At 42.0% G+C, this 16,949-nt stretch overlaps 1 protein-coding gene across 1 annotated transcript in view; it reads left to right on the plus strand.

Moving 5' to 3' along the window:
* Positions 1-16,949, plus strand: part of STAC (SH3 and cysteine rich domain) — a 475,170-nt gene that overhangs the window by 274,402 nt on the left and 183,819 nt on the right. The window contains exons 3-4 of the mRNA XM_063922611.1: positions 5,351-5,451; positions 12,313-12,394. Of these exons, the coding sequence (XP_063778681.1) occupies positions 5,351-5,451; positions 12,313-12,394 (183 nt within the window). The remainder of the gene's footprint in view (positions 1-5,350; positions 5,452-12,312; positions 12,395-16,949) is intronic.

Genomic DNA, 16,949 nt, shown 5'->3' on the forward strand with positions numbered 1-16,949 from the left:
CTATTGCTGTAATGGTCAGGCGTCCGAATAGTATTGTCCATATAGTTTATTTTTAAAGGTGCCCACTGGGAGATTGGGGACCAGGAGGTTAGTTTGGTTGAATGGCACTGTGAATTGCATCATCATGTCCTCCTCGATGGCGTATTGCTGCAGGTGGGCCATGATTCAAAGCTAATCATGTAATCACCAACCTTTCCTGTCCACTTTACCTTAAAAGTATTCTGGATATGTGAGAGTTGTCTAATCTCTTAGGAGCTTGGGAGAATGCCTACAAATTCAGGAGTCTCCTAACAATTTTTTGGAGGGTAAGCAAGTATGGTGTACAAGGTTAATAAAGATTGGAGAACACTCATAGGGGCCCTATTTATTATTGGTCCCCTGGTGTGTGACATAATTGTATTATACAGATGCCCTGACAGTACTGGTCTGATGCTTCGCCAGCAGTGTGGTTCTGCACCATTATTTTTACCATATAGACAGAAGCTTACTGTTTTAACAATCCTATTTCAGTTTGGCATGTCAGTAGCTCTTTAAGTGACAACCCCACCCCCTGCCCTCCATCATAATCCTGAATCTTGACAATCACATTTCCTGCTCATATTACTGTGAATCTGTATTTTAGTATATCATTCTACATCTACTATTTCCTGCACGTAGCTAAGGCCTTTCAAGCACTCTGCTACCACTAGACTGCCCCAGACTCTCCTGGTGAAGAGCTTCTGGGATGCCACTTAGGGGTCTATTTACTAAACCTTGGATGGAGATAAAGTCACTGGAGATAAAGTACCAGCCAATCGGCTCCTAACTGTCATTTTACAAACACAGCCTGTAACATGGTAGTTAGGAGCCGATTGGATGGGACTTTATCTGCAGCGACTTTATCTCCATCCAAGGCTTAGTAAATAGACCCCTTAGTCTCTGACAGCCTGGATGCTACTGGAGAGTATCTACCAAGTACTTCATGTCTCTGTATTGGTTTTTATGGTAGTCTCTGAATGCTACACAACTGCAAACACAGGTGACGCTTTGATAGTGGTAAGCTGGACAGTTGTATGTATTGTATATTGGCCACTACAATAGTATATGTAATGTTTCCTGATTAGATGAGGATGCACTTTACCTGGTGATAGCTCATTGGAGTAGCAATTTGCTAAATACCAGGCACATCAGACATTCCGATATTTGCCAACTCTCCTAGAATGTCCAGGACACTCCTAAATTTTGGGGAGAACTCCCATACTCCTGGGAGAGTAGTAGGCCAGCTTTGCTGATTCAATGGATAAATGGGCAGTCCTTAAGCTTGATGATGTAATTCACTGTAAAATGTGTAATTGTGTTGTGGCCTACTCTGCATAATGCAGCCAATTACGTCACATGGGGCTCCAATGAATGGCACCACAAATTGAAAATCCAGCAATTCTGGAAATGACATACCCATAAATTTTTTGGTTACACCCATTTTTATAACTTGAAAGCAATTTATATAGTGCACATTGAAGAATACAACATGGCCTTCAAATACTTCCACAACTTAAAGGCGGTAAAGCATGCTTGGAAAAATTAAAACTATACTGTACATATAAAGCTGGATTTTATAGAGTTATAAGGAAGCCAAACATTAACTGCTAATATTTACTAGAAACACACTTGTTGATCCATTGCAGTTCAGTCATAGCCTTTGTTTCTCCTGAAGTTATCTTGTTACACTAGAGGCCAAACATTTTAATGCCTCTATTATGTAGCTGCACAACCATTCAATAAATTATTAAATAAAAGGCAAATTACAGTGGGTGGAAAATGAGGATTCTGCTGGCAGTGCAGTTTAATGTATTAGCATTTCATATTTACAAAGACAACACTTGCATTCCAGCAAGATTATTACTTGACAAGCAATAAATAATCTAATAGTTTTGCAAGCCATTTAAGTGAGTGGAAAAACTGTCATCTTCTATATACAAGCTTTTTTTAGTGATCATCTGGTGAATGTTTTTAATTTATTACTAGCATGGAAATCATGCTTTAAAGGACATTGCTTTTGTGTGTCTTGGTAATGCTCTTAAGACGTCAGCAGACTTGAAAATAGTCTTTGCAGATGAAGTATAACTATAAAATAGCCTTTCTTTTTATCATTCCTATATTAGCAATAAGCATTCATATATCACGTATAATCAGTTTACATATACATTTATATTACACTTGTAAATGTTGTTAACTTCATCTTATGTTTATACAGAGCCAGTCCATACCAATTAGGTGCCCAGGCAAGATTTGTCTTTCTTTTCATTCTTTTCTTGATGGTGGGAGTGATTTTATAGTGGCAATAAGAAATTAAGGTTTACTGGATGTATAAAAAATAACTTACTGTACAAGGACAGGGGTTTCGATAATAACTCTTCCCTGCTATTTGGTAGAAGTAAAGTGATCACTAATGCAATCATTTTACTTCCAGATTCAGGACTATTACTTCCAGATACAGATTGCACATGTGCTGCTGCCTGTCATCAGACTGCACATGTGCAAGCTCCCATTTCAAAAGAGGAACCCTCCCTCTCCCAGAAACTTTTACATTCTAGGCTAAAATGGATAATGCTTGGTAAATGTTAAATTTTAGCAGCCCCCATAGAAACCTACAGATGTGTCCTACTCCTCACACACATTTGCTGAAGTTGCGCCAAACAGACCCTCTTGGCACGCCGGTTCCCTTGAAACTATGCTATTGCTGGGCGTATTTTTGCATCTTTTTTGCTGAAAATGCATCTTAGATGCAATACAATGCCACTAGGACATACCAGGAGACTGTACTGATTAATTTGATATGCGACACGTGTATCTGTGTGCGACTGAGTCCCTGAGTCTGTATACAAAGTCCACAGATGCAGCAGCCGTGGCTTTTTTCCATACCATGTTCCATTGTGCTTCATATACAGACCTAGTCACACACAGATATAGGTGTAACATATCAAATTCATTAACACAGTCTCCAGGTGCATCCTAGTTGCACTGCGTTATATCTAAGACTAATTTTCATCCAAAAAAAGAATCCCGACACTAGCAGAGTTGCATGAAACCTGTCAGCTCACTCATACCATGCATCTCCTGCTGTATTGAGGTTAGATGTACAGATGTAGCCATGCTTATCTATCCTCCTTGTAGCATGTAGTGCGAAAAACTAGTCGCATTACGTTTGCCTGTGCCCTGTCACAGCGTGGTGTATTCAGTCGTAGTGTAATTAATTAAGTCTGTGTCGGGTGCAATACTTGTGTTTGTCCACCAGGTTTCACTTTTGAAACCACCATTGCGCATGTGTGACATCTCCATTGTAAAGTTAAATGATGCTTGTAGTTAAAGAACTACTTTTTAGATGACCTCTACATTAATTAGAAATGTGAACACAGAAAAAGATTGGCTCAGTGTCTCAAGAACACACATTTCAGAGTTCTACACAGCTCTCTAAAAGAAAAAAAATCATTACAATCAGTGATAGAGTTGGGACACACAGCACTAAAAAAAAAAATCCAATGAGCAATATCACTATGTCACTGCAGGTATCAGTCACCTGTCAGTGTACATTTATTTTACTGCACCCCAGAATTTTTGCAGCATACAAGACAGGGCAAGTGTACTTTTTTTTTTTTACTGCACTCCAGAATTTTTGCAGCATACAAGACAGGGACAGTATACATTTATTTTACTGCATCCCAGAGTTTTTACAGCACCCCTGTATTTTCACTGCACACAGGAGGACAGTGCCCCTGCCCCCTGTACAACACAGTGACAGCCAGGACAGCAACACCCATGTACAGCTGCAACACCCCTAACAGCACATGAAACACCAGTGACAGCCAGGACAGCACCCCTAACAGCACAGGTACACCACATTGACAGGAGCAGCACCCCTACAGAGCACACACTGTCCCTACCCAACACCACCACCCACAGAGAGACAGAGGTCTATCTCCCTAACTCTCCAAGTGAAAATGGCGGCGACGTGCGGCTGTTTATATGGACTCCAAAATCCGCGGGATGAAGACGTTTTGCCTCGTTCTGGTTTCCGAGTCTGGCGGGAAGTTCCGAGCCGGACTCGGAAACGGGCTCGAAACGGGATGTTCTCAGAGAACCGAACCCGCTCATCCCTAAGTGCTACATTTGTAAAAATCATTACGTCAGCTATAGATTGTATTGGCGGTACAATTGCCAGCAGTGGGAGCAATGAGTCACCTTGCTGCCCCTCATTAAAGCTGAATTGTCACCTACATAGTGGAGACATCCATTTTTGGAGATTGAGATAGAACAATTGCTAGGAGTTCTATCAGTGAGGCACTGTCTGTTTAATATTCATGACGTATAGGTTCCTCATGATCATCACTACAGACATATAAATGGATAGCGAGGTGTGTAAATATATATGTGGCCACAAGAACATTTTTGACCTAAGAGTCAGTGAGCTTGAAAAATATTTGATTGTAACATAGAGTATACACCCTTTCCGGGAAGCAGCCACCATACCGTTAGTCGGGAGTCCACGACACCCAAAGAGGGAGGATAAATCCTGTGGCGAGCGCAGCGAGCCACCATGACCATAGCGAGTTCGCAAAGGGGCTTGCTGGCCCTCGCCCCACTGCTGACATGCCCATGGCCGGTATCCCGGTGTCGGTATACTGACGTTCGGGATCCCAACCACCAGTTTTACGTACTGATCCCCTTTTACAATAGCCTAAAACAAAGGTAATTATTTATATTATGTCCTTTAAAATAATTTAAGGTAATTATTTTTCCAAATTTCTACTGTACAAATAACAAAGATGTAGATGATCATATATGATCATTTATGTAATATTGTGAACTTGGGGCCTTAAAGAATTTAGAATTACCCAGTAATACACATTATAGTAAAAAACTGTGTAAACTGTACATAATGGTTGGAAGCTGCATTTGTTTATGGCTATTGTTGAAACCAAAGTATTAATTACAGCATGTCATTAGGTCTGAACACTCCGTTTATTACTGAGTTATTGTTAAAGAACATTTGTTTACAGTATGTATTTTTGTTTAAGAGCTCAATCTTTAAAGAGACCAGACAAAGCAATGTATAAGTCATCCTAGTTGTCTCCGTGTTCACTTACTTATATAAATATACTGTAAAACAATAATTTTAAGCATATCAAACAGTACCACTATATGTTAAATACACTGTATGCACTGTATCAGAATATTTTAGAGAAATCCAAAAAGACGCTTTATATGGTATAAATCTGCTGTATGTTGGATAAATCTGCTTTTAAAACAGATCTGTTGTCAGATACATGGAAACTATTGATCTGGGTTAATTAAAATCTGTGTTCGTTGACAGGGACTAATACAAAACATGGCCTTCGCTGTAAAGCCTGCAAGATGAGCATTCATCACAAATGTACAGAAACCATCAGCTCCCAACGCTGCATGGGAAAATTGGTGAGTAACAATTGGATTATTATTGTGCTTGTTGCCACCACCATATTTAATTCTTTAAATTTGTCAAACTGTGACATCATTAGTAATCAAGGAAAACAATATATTGTACTACGTATGTTGACCAGGTTAGGACATTCCTAATCCATGCTTGAAAGTGATGAAGATAATATACTTTATATTTGTTCATGCACTGTTCAATAATTTCTCATTCCTTTCTCTTTCAAATTTAGCTCAGTCAGATGGGTTACAAATTCAAACAGAATCAGCTGTGCAATCTCTCGGATGCAGCAACCTGTCACAGATACAATAACCCCACAAGTCACAGCTGTTCTCATGGAAAAAAAAAATATGTGAAAAAATAATTTAATGAAGTAAAAGATTATGGAGGGAATTCAATTGTGCACGTTACAATTTTGGGCAAAAATAAATGGACTCATCGCGATTTTTGCCGGATGGTGTTATTTGGCAATTCAACTGTAGCCCAATTTTTTTGCCCAAAAATTTACCCGTTTTCGGGTGAAAACACATGGATTTGGGATACGCTCACGAATCCATGTGCTTTCATGGCCGCGTTCACGAAAATGGTCAGTTGTCAGGGATTTTCTTGCCTGTTTTTTAAATATGTAAATAAGTTAAATTAAGGTCCATAATCTGTGTAAAGGCCTTTTCCCTCATGGTTAGGGCTCACATGGGTCCCCCTTTTCCATCCACAATATGTACCCCACAATTGTTCTTTTTTTAAATTAGAATTCCTGATAAACCCAATTGAATAGGATGAATTGTATCTGGTTATTATAAGTGTTTTACCTTATTTCAGGCTTCAAAGCAAGTATCTGGTGGATTTATGGCTTGGTGTCCGTCGCTCTGTTTAAAAATGCTTTTGTATGAACACTAGAGTGTTCAAACTTCATATCAGTGCTTTTGCATGCTTATGGTCAACCGCTGCTAGGGTGTTCGACACCCCTTAAAAAACTATACATTTGCGCCCCCCCCCCCCCCCATACTGTACAAAGGCATGCTTAAAAAAGGGTGTGGTCTCACAGGAAAGGGAGTGATCACACATTAGTACCCCCATATCAAATTACACCACACAGTAGCACAATCTTATTTACATTACACCGCAAATAGTAGTGACGCTTATACACATAATGCCCCCAGTAGCAGTGGCGCTTATACACATAATGCTCTTAGTAGTAGTGCCGCTTGTACACATAATGCCCCCAGTAGATGTTCCGCTTATACACATAATATCCCCAGTAGTAGTGCCGCCTTTACATATAATGCCTCCAGTAGTAGTGCCGCTTATACACATAATGCCCCAGTAATAGTGCCACTTATACACATGATACTCCAGTAGTACTGCCGATTATATGTATAGGGCCTAATTTAGTTCTGATTGCAGCAGCAAATTTGTTAGCTAATGGGGAAAACCATGTGCACTGCAGAGGAGGCAGATATAACATGTGCAGAGAGAGTTAGATTTGGGTGTGGTGTGTTCAAACTGAAATCTAAATTTCAGTGTAAAAATAGAGCAGCCAGTGTTTACCCTGCACAGAAACAAAATAACCCACCCAAATCTAACTCTCTCTACACATGTTATATCTGCCCCACCTGCAGTGCACATGGTTTTGCCCATTAGCTAACAAATTTGCTGCTGCGATCAGATCTGAATTAGGACCATAATGCCCACAGCAGTAGTGCCGCTTATACACATAATGCCCAAAGTAGAACTGCCCCTTATGCATAAAGTCCACAATAGTGCCACTTATACACATAATGTCCACAGTAGTAGTGTCACTTTGGCTAATAATGTCCACAGTAGTAGTGCTGCTTACACACATCAACAGTAATAGCGTGCTTATACACATAATGCCCACAGTAATGTAGTAGCGCCCCTTATACATAATGCCCACAGTAGTGCCATTTATACACATAATGCCAGTAGTAGTGCCACTTACACATAATGTACACAGTAGTAGCACTTCTACACACAATGCCCACACACACACATTCTCTCTCTCTCTTTCTCTCTCTCTCACTCACTCGCTTTCCCTCCACTTACTGTACCTAACAACGTCTAGCTGGCCGGATCTGTAGCAGCTCATCCTCTCCCTCTGACATATAGCAGTACTGGTCCTGTGTAGCTCCGTTCCCTCAATCCTGTGTTGCTTCACTCCCTTTTCAGGCCATGAAAACATTGACACATTCACAGGGGGCGTGGGAGGATTCATCAAGCTGCTGACGCTGCTGCCTGTCATACAGATTGACAGGCACAGCAGCAGCTGGCAGTAACAAAGCACAGCAGCAGCCGGTAGTAACAAAGGACATCAACAGAGTTGTAGAGCAGGGAGAGCGCCTCTCCAGCCTGGCGCCTCCCTGATTTGCATCCCTTTGCTGAGTGTTTTGCGCCGGCCCTGCTTATAGTATAAGTGCTCAGTGACTGATAGTATCTACACATTTCACTATAGGTGTGCATTATCCCATATATCTTTCATGGAAATATGAAAACCAAATTATAAATCTCATTTTTTTAACATAAGGGGCATAAATTGCATTATGTAAAATACTGTATAGAGACTTTTTAGAGCATTAGAGCACTTTTTAATGGAGCATCTTAGTTACAAATAGGAGACTTTCCAGCTTATCTTAAAGGTGCATTCATTGTACTATATATGGGTAGGAAATGATAGTTTTGTCTGATCAAAATTTGGGATCTATAATATGTGTTGTAGCAGACGCAGTGGCGCCTTGCACCAGAAACCCCACCCCTATCACCCGTGAGGTCAAGATATCACACAAAAATTGCTGGGAGAAGTTAGATGGGTGCTTGACCTCTTTAAGAATCAGGGTGACTCTTTAGGCACGCCACAAGCTGGAAGACACAGCGAATAGTTGTATCTATGCTCCGCAATTCAGCCAAGCACAATGTATGGCGGTCTTTACCATCTTATCCTTAAACTCAGTAGCCACTCGACCTCATAAACACAGGCCCTCATTCCGTGATGTGTTGTGAGAGAATTGCCCACTTTTCTGAAACCATACATTTGGGAGCAGAGGCGGATTTAGACCTCATGGGGCCCTAAGCGAAATACCGATTTGGGGCCCCCCTACCTCAAATAATCCATAGCACTATATTTTTGTTCTGACTTACTTACATTACAGATGGAGTTCCGTCTGTGCCTGAGCCTATCACCGCGTCTGTGGCGTGCATGTGTCCGTGACACGCACGCTCCCCATTCACTAGAATGAGAGCGTCTGTGTGCACTCCCGGCGGGGCTAAGCGGCGACCAATCAGACAGAGAGTGCCCCCAAAAAATGGGTGTGGTCAATTAAAATGGGACGTGATACACAGACATATGCCCCCAATAGTGCAGCGCCAAATCCACAATTGCCCCCACAGTGCCAGATCCACAATTGCCCCCACAGTGGCCAGGTATACAAATGCCCCCACAGTGCCAGGTATACAAATGCCCCCACAGTGCCCCCACAGTGCCAGATCCACAAATGCCCCCACCGTGCCAGATCCACAAATGCCCCCACAGTGCCAGATCCACAATTGCCCCCACAGTGTCAGGTAATACCTGACACTGTGGGGGCAATTGTGGATCTGGCACTGTGGGGGCAATTGTATACCTGACAGGTATACAAATGCCCACACAGTGCCAGGTATACAAAAGCCCCCCACAGTGCCAGGTAAACAATTGCCCCCACAGTGCCAGGTATACATGCAAATGCCCCACAGTCCCAGCCAATTGCCCCCACAGTGCCAGGTATACATACAAATGCCCCACAGTGCCAGCCAATTGCCCTTACAGTGCCAGGTATACATACAAATGCCCCACAGTGCCAGCCAATTGCCCCCACAGTGCCGGGTATACATACAAATGCCCCACACTGCCAGCCAATTGCCCCCACAGTGCCAGGTATGCATACAAATGCCCCACAGTGCCAGCCAATTGCCCCCACAGTGCCAGGTATACATACAAATGCCCCACAGTGCCAGCCAATTGCCCCCATAGTGCCAGGTATACATACAAATGCCTCACAGTGCCAGCCAATTGCCCCCATAGTGCCAGGTATACAATTGCCCCCACAGCAGCCAGTGCTGCAGCTGCTTACCGCTGCTGCACTGCTGCTGCTGCTCCTCCGGGCGGCTGTGAGTGAGGCAGGGTGACGGTGTGACAGTGTCAGTCAGGAGAGGAGAGCGCCCGCCAGCGCGGCTATGTCAGGCGCTGGCGGCATGTAGCGGACTTCAAACCAGCCGCTGGTTCGTGAGCCAATCAGAGCTTGCGGACCGACGGCTCCTGATTGGCTGCCGGTCCGCGAGCTCCGATTGGCTCACTAACCGGCGGCTGGTTTGTAGTCCGCTATTCACCGCCGCGCCGGACACAGTCGCGCTGGCGCGCTCCCCTCTCCTGACAGGCTGACAGCTGAGACACGCTGCCGCCGGACTGAGCGGCAGCGTGTCTCAGTGACACAAGGGGGGGCCCTAGGCAACCGCTTAGGTTGCCTAGCGGCAAATCCGCCACTGTTTGGGAGTCTCCCGGAGGTTAGGGAGAGTGGGCAAGTACATTATTATTATTATTATCCTTTATTTATAAAGAACCAACATATTCCAAAGAATTGTACTATTGGAATAATATACTGTATTGTACGATATATTATATTGTACGTATTATAAGTAACAATGGGGTAACAAACTATGAAACAGAAAGTTAAATAGGCCTGCCTGCTAGTCCTTCCAATTTAAAGATACAATTTCTTCTTTATATCTATTTTCACATAACTGTACAATCACATACTTGCTCAATGAGCTACATTTTAAATGTTAATGTATACCTTTTATATCACCTTGTATTTTACATTTAAAATATATTTGCATTTCATTATTCCCATTTGCATAAGCTGTATTTGTGATATGTCATCACAATATTACTTGCACACAGCAAAATGTACTCAAAAGTCACAAGTGCTTCTACTAAACAGCAAATATGTCAATTCATATGAGACAATAATTAAGAGAAAGATTAACCATCAATATTAATAACAAAATTGAGGATTTTAATATAACCATAGTAGTCTATGGCAATGCTATGGGCATTTTGTCCAGAGGGAAAAATGTGTCTTATTAAAGAATAAACTTAATATGACTTCATACCAAATGCATCTAGACAGTTAAATGAGATAGAAAATGATAGAGAATAAGTGAGTGGGATGCAGTCAGAATACCGACATTGGGATGCTGCCGGTCAGAATCCTGACGGTAAGTATGGGGGGATGGTTAAGGTTAGGCTGCGGGAGGAGATGGTTAGGGTTAGGCTGCAAAATGGGTGGTTTAGGGATAGGGTTTAAATACTTACTAGGATTTTGACTTTCGGGATGCCGCTGTCATCATCCTGTCTGTCGGGACCCATATGTGCAATTCAGGCTATAGTGCCACATTACTACTAATGCACTTATTACTTTGCTCTGTTCATGCTGACTTTGAATGGAAGAGAAGTTATGTTGGGTATGTTGTGTAGAGAGCCATAGTTTTGCGATAGGGCGCAGACATTCCTAGTTAAGTCCCTATACATAATTGTGGGAATAGGTATAAGATGTCAAATAACATATTGCAAACATTTGCTAATTGATGATTTTTTTAAACAAAAATGTAACTTTCTTGTTTATTTCTTGGATGGGATGAAAAGCGCATAGTTCTGAGGCTTATGTTAGGACTCTACTCCTAGCATTAGGCCATTGCAGCCACCGCATTTTGTGTCACCTTTTCTAGGCTTGACATATTCCACCCAATATAATTGTACATACGAACGAGGGAGTACCCAAAAGAAACATGAATTAATTATTAATTATTAATTAATTAATTATTTATTTGAACATTCAGACACCCTCAAAGTACTCTCCACTTGAATCAATACATTTGTCCAAACGTTTTTTCCATTGCTCAAAACATTTTTTAAACTCATATTCTTTGATACCATTTAGTACTTTTGCCGTTTTTGTTTCACCTCTTCAATATTAGCAAAATGTTTATCTTTAAGGTCTCTTTTCATCCGAGGAAATAAAAAAAAGTTGCACGGGGCAAGATCGGGTTATTATGGTGTCATGTCATTTTTGTTTAAAAATTGTTAAACACTGTCAACTCCTGTGTGGGCAGGTGCGTTGTTATGATGGAAGAATCAGTCACCTGTTTGCCACAAATCGGGACCGTTTCTCCTCAAATCGTGACGTAACCTTATCAAAACTTTCAAATTAAAACTTTGGTTGACAGTTTGACCCTGGGGTACAAATTCTTAGTGCACAATCCCTCTCACATCAAAGAAACAATTGAGCATTGTTTTTACATTTGACTTCACTAAAAATAGGCAAAAGAGTGAGGAATGCGATATAAAAAAATATATATATATATCACTGTAGTCAAACACTACCTTCCCCAGCAACGTCAGTGGGGATACTGGCTCAGAAGGGTTCCGCAAACATTCAGCGGCGGAAGCCCGTACTACAAGCACCCCGTCCTCTAGAACAGGATTCCTGTTTCTTTTGGGTACCCCCTCATAGTGTGGGCAAGATGGCTGCCTTGCCTGGTACTTATCATGGTTGGAATTTATGTCCAGTGGAATATATTACCCAAAATGACTCCATCAATCCTACATTATGTCAATTGTGCTCGCTTTTTCTTCTTTCTCTTTTTAATCTATCACTTGCTGTAATACTAAATTCTCTGTACTATATACTATGTGTATTTGATGCCTGTAAAGCGACTTTGACTCCTGCTGGAGTAAAGCGCTGCATTAATAAAATTATTATTATTTATTTACATTTCTTTTCTTTTCTTTTTTTTCCATCAATTACACTATCTAGCCAAAAGGTTTTCGACGGTACTATAGCTCTCCATTACTTATACATGAGCAGTTTGGATGCATTAAAGAAGTAATGCCTATTGGTGAGTATTCATTAAACATAATCCTCTTCATATTTCCTAAATGTGATCATAAGAGTTTATTATGTTTTCTTACTATAAAAAAGGCACATTAAGTTATCCACCACCAGCTGAATATAATTTATTGAGGTGTCCATGCCTTTTTGCAATGTTTACTAAACATATTGCTTTATCTTTGTAGCTCCTTCCTGTGCTTTTCAGCCATCTATATAACCAGGCAAGAGGTTTATATTATGTTTTCCTGTTATTCAAAAAAAAAAAAAAGGGCTAAGCTTTTCTAAGTTGTTGCGTCTTGGGCAGTTTCAGACGCTGTTATTAAAAGGAGCAATAATTACATGGTTTTGTATTGAATATAATACAGTGACAAAACTAAGAAAGATGCAGCAGCTTTGATTATTGCTGTATAGAAATTTAGCCCACAGGTGCTTTCTTTATGGATATAACTTTTTACTAATGCTGTGAACCATGGTCAGACTAGCTCACAGGAGTACAGGGGGATTCCCCAGTGGTCTCCACTGCCTGAGGGCGCAGCCCTTCCTCTAGGGGCAGGGCCAGATTAAGCCTTCAGGGGGCCGAGGCACTTAAGACAGGGGGCCTTTCCCCATCTATGCCTCCTTCCACTGAGGTTTTATATATATATATATATATATACATACACAGTATATATTCTATTATGTGTAGTAAATGTAGCCACTCCTCTCCTTATATTTGTATATTTTTCCCCTCCCAGCAACTCGTCACCTCTACCACTTATATAATGTATTTAATGATGCACCCACCGCCTATATTATATTAATATTTAATAATTCCCCCCACCCCTAAAATCCTACCTAGTTATTTTCACCCCCCATACCTTTCTATACTCCCTGATCTCTGACTTGTAGGTCCCATCAAAGTCAGGCAGTTCAGAGTCTCCCGCTACTCATTGCCTTCTTGGGGTTGGAACGTCAAGACATTTCACATCACCCCTGCCACTGTCACTTGCAAAGCGCTGTCAACTCGTCACCAGCGCTGCAGATGGAGGGGAGCAGGCAAGTGGGTACAGAGTCATGAGGTGCTGGCATCGGGGAGGATTCTACTTCTCGCTAGGCTTTACTGAGAGTACTGCTGTTGGCGATGGAGCCTGGAGATAGGCAGAATTCTCCCTGAACAGTAACTCCAGCCAGAGGGTCCCCTGAAAGAGAGGCGCCTGAGGGTACTTAACCCCTGTCCACCACACGCCTCCTTAGTCCGTTAGTCCGCCACTGTTATACATTGTTACTTTATTAGAGGGTCAGTTACCTGGTGGAGCAGCACCAACGATAAACATGAGTGCTTGGTTCCCCTCTATAGAAACTACACTAAGATTTGCCTAATGGGTAGCCAAACATCTTTGATGGCTAGTCACAACTCCTCTGGAGGCTGGAAGTGGTAGGGGCCCCTTAAGAATGAGCTCCTACCACTGCATTCCCCCAGTAGGCCCTTCATATCTCAGTCCAGCATTGCTGAGAACACAAAGATCTGTTGTATGTAGGTACAGTGAAAATAAATAGCTCCATCTGCTAATACAAAGACATGGCTAGAAAGCAAAGAAATAAGTAAGAAAGCTAAAACAATCATGTAAAATTTTCAAGCCAATGTGAGTAAGTCAATAAATAAAAGTTAGCTAATGGCAGACAACTCCTTTAATAAAACCAACTCCTTTAAGTACAATATGTTTGTACCATGTTATTACAAGGGCTATTAATCTAGGGACAGTGGGCCTTATTGAGATGTGGATGGAGTTGCTGTGAATAGCTCAAAGTACAGATGCTTGTTACGCATGCTTCAGGCCCATACTGCGGAAAAGTCTGATGTGAGAAGGAGACATCGATGACCTCCATTTCTCAAAATAGAAGCCAGACGCTGCCATTGTGGAGGAGGGACGAGGCCGGATGTCCGTCAGAGGACGGAGATTTCCTGGCGTCTTGTTAGGGCCTGCAGCGGCCAGCCTGTGTGACTCAGTAGGTCACACAGCCAGTCGATGATGTTGCAGATGATTCGATCCTGCGACCTAGGGCGTACTAATGCAAGCAGGAGGCGTAACACCTATACTACAACTAAATAAATATATAGATTTTATTCCACGGCATTGAATATTTATGATGCATCAGGAATAGAGACATTTATTGAAGTGTTCAATATATATACGACCATACGTTTGTTTTCTATACATTCACTATTGTGATAACTACATTCAGAAATGAGTAATAATTGAGATTAATATACAGTATATAGCTTTGATTAACAATATCAGAGAGCCACAGATGCCTGTTTGAAAACTTTAACTCTTTTCCTTTGCTTTCATTATTTTAATACTTCATAATTTTAATTTTTATAAGGTGGAATTATCATTGTACAGGTTGAGTATCCCTGTATTATATTGCTTAATAAAAGTTACATTTCAAAATGTCAGCACTTGAGCTGACTTGAGCACCTACATATTAGCTTGTTACATATGCTAAGCCATTAGTTGGTTGGTCAGAATTCATGTGACAGTTCATGTTGTGTATACCAAATGTAGGACATTGGCCAGATTCAGACCCGGATGGATGTAGATTATCGGATGCAAGCATCCAATGTTCTACATGTGCGCATGCATCCCACTGGTTACCATCAGCAGGTGCCAGGGCTTAAAGTGGTCCTGGAGAGGTGGTGGAACTCATTTTACCCGCCACCTAACCCCACCCCTCACATTAAGTGGAGCCAGGGCCAGTGCTAGTGTTTTCGGCACCTCCCTGCAAACTATAAATTAGTGCCCTACTTCCCATACTTTATAAAGGGACATTGATCTCACAAAAATGAGATGATCACATAATAGTACCACCAGTACAAATTACACCACACAGTAGCACAATCTTATTCACATTACACCACATGTAGTGCCCCTGATTTATATTACACCACATAGTAATGCCCTTTATTCAGGTTATGTCACACAGTAGTGCCCTTTATTCACATTACACTACACAATGGTACCCTTTATGCATGTTATACCACACAGTAGTGTCCCTTATATACATTGCCCACAGTAGTGCCCCTTATACACAATTCCCACAGTAGTGCCCCTTACAGATAATGCCCTCAAAAGTAGTGCCTCTTACACATAATGACCACAGTAGTGCCGCTTATACACATAATGCCCACAGTAGTGAACCTAATACACATCTCTGCCTCTGTCATCCAGCAGCTCGCCACCTATGTCTCTCCAGCAGCCCCTTGCCCTGTATCCCTTCATCAGCTTCCCTACCTCTCCTGTCCCTTAAGCCACCTCTCATCTTGTCTTCAAGATGCACGGAGCCTGCTCCTCTTCATGGCTCCTCTTCACTTCAGCAGTGGTGACAGCATAGCAACACATACACCATGGAAAAGGAAACCACTGGGACCTGAAGAGGGGATGAATGCTGTCCAACAAACACAGAGTTTGTTAATACCAGAAGGGATGGGTTGTAAATGGAGGAGGACTGTGTAGCCACCAGGACCTGAGGAAGGGGGAGGTGGCTGTAGCTCATCAGTAACACTAGCGCTGCCTGCAACGTCTATTGATGTAGGTGATGGGGCAGGTTTTTCTGTTGGAATTACTGTGCAGGGCAATGGAGGTGGTGGAACTAGTTCCCCCTACCATAAGAGGTGGTGGAACTCAGTTCCACCTCGTTCCCCCTCACTTTAACCCCTGGCAGGTGCAGATGATTGGAATTGCACAGACATTCATGCAATTCCAGTAGGAGTCTCTGGCCATTGATAGAGGGGAGGGGGTCATGTGTGGGTTAAGCTGCTGTCAGGGACCACATTGAAGATGCAGTTCCACTGACACCGGCAGCCAAATTTCATTTTTGACTCTCTGAACATCCACAGGGTTTCTCAGAAAGCGGATGGTGTGGCCGATGTATGACCGATGGTGCGACTTTGTGTGCGCCACGGTAGATTAGAGCAGACGCCAGTGGGTTACTCAATAGAGAACAGATTAGCTGCAGCATTGCAGAATTTCACAGTAACAGCTGCATTGCGTCCACCTCTGAATCAGGTCTATTAATGCAAAGTCTGATTTATAACTTGTTTCTGTTTTATTATTAACCATGTTTTAATACTAGTATATTTAATTATGTGATAGGTTCCCTTCAAAATTCACCTTTAAAATGTTTAAGTGATTATCTATTCCGGAGCACATAGGGATTCTGAGTGTAGGTACGGTAAAACACAAATTTGTCAAGCTGAACAAAGTTTTTTGTGCCAGGTTTTTCAGCACAAAAGAAAAAAAAAAGAAAATCAGAAAAAGAAATGCAAGACATTTAATAATAAATAATGTTAATTGTTGTTCCTGCAGTATCTGCAGATACGTGATGAGTCCAGTCGCGGATTCCCTACCCCCCACCCCGAGTAAAATCTTCCACCCACAGGGACTGCCTAGCAGTGACTTTCAATAGGAAGCGTTCTCTGCAAATCACAGCCAATCAGGCAGTCCCAGGAGGATGTGTATTCTTCCACTGGGACCGCCAGTCCGCCTGCAGTAGCAGAGAGAGCACTTCCCATGGGAAGCCAC

The sequence above is a fragment of the Pseudophryne corroboree genome, chromosome 5 (genome assembly GCF_028390025.1).
Source record: "Pseudophryne corroboree isolate aPseCor3 chromosome 5, aPseCor3.hap2, whole genome shotgun sequence".
Taxonomy (NCBI): domain Eukaryota; kingdom Metazoa; phylum Chordata; class Amphibia; order Anura; family Myobatrachidae; genus Pseudophryne; species Pseudophryne corroboree.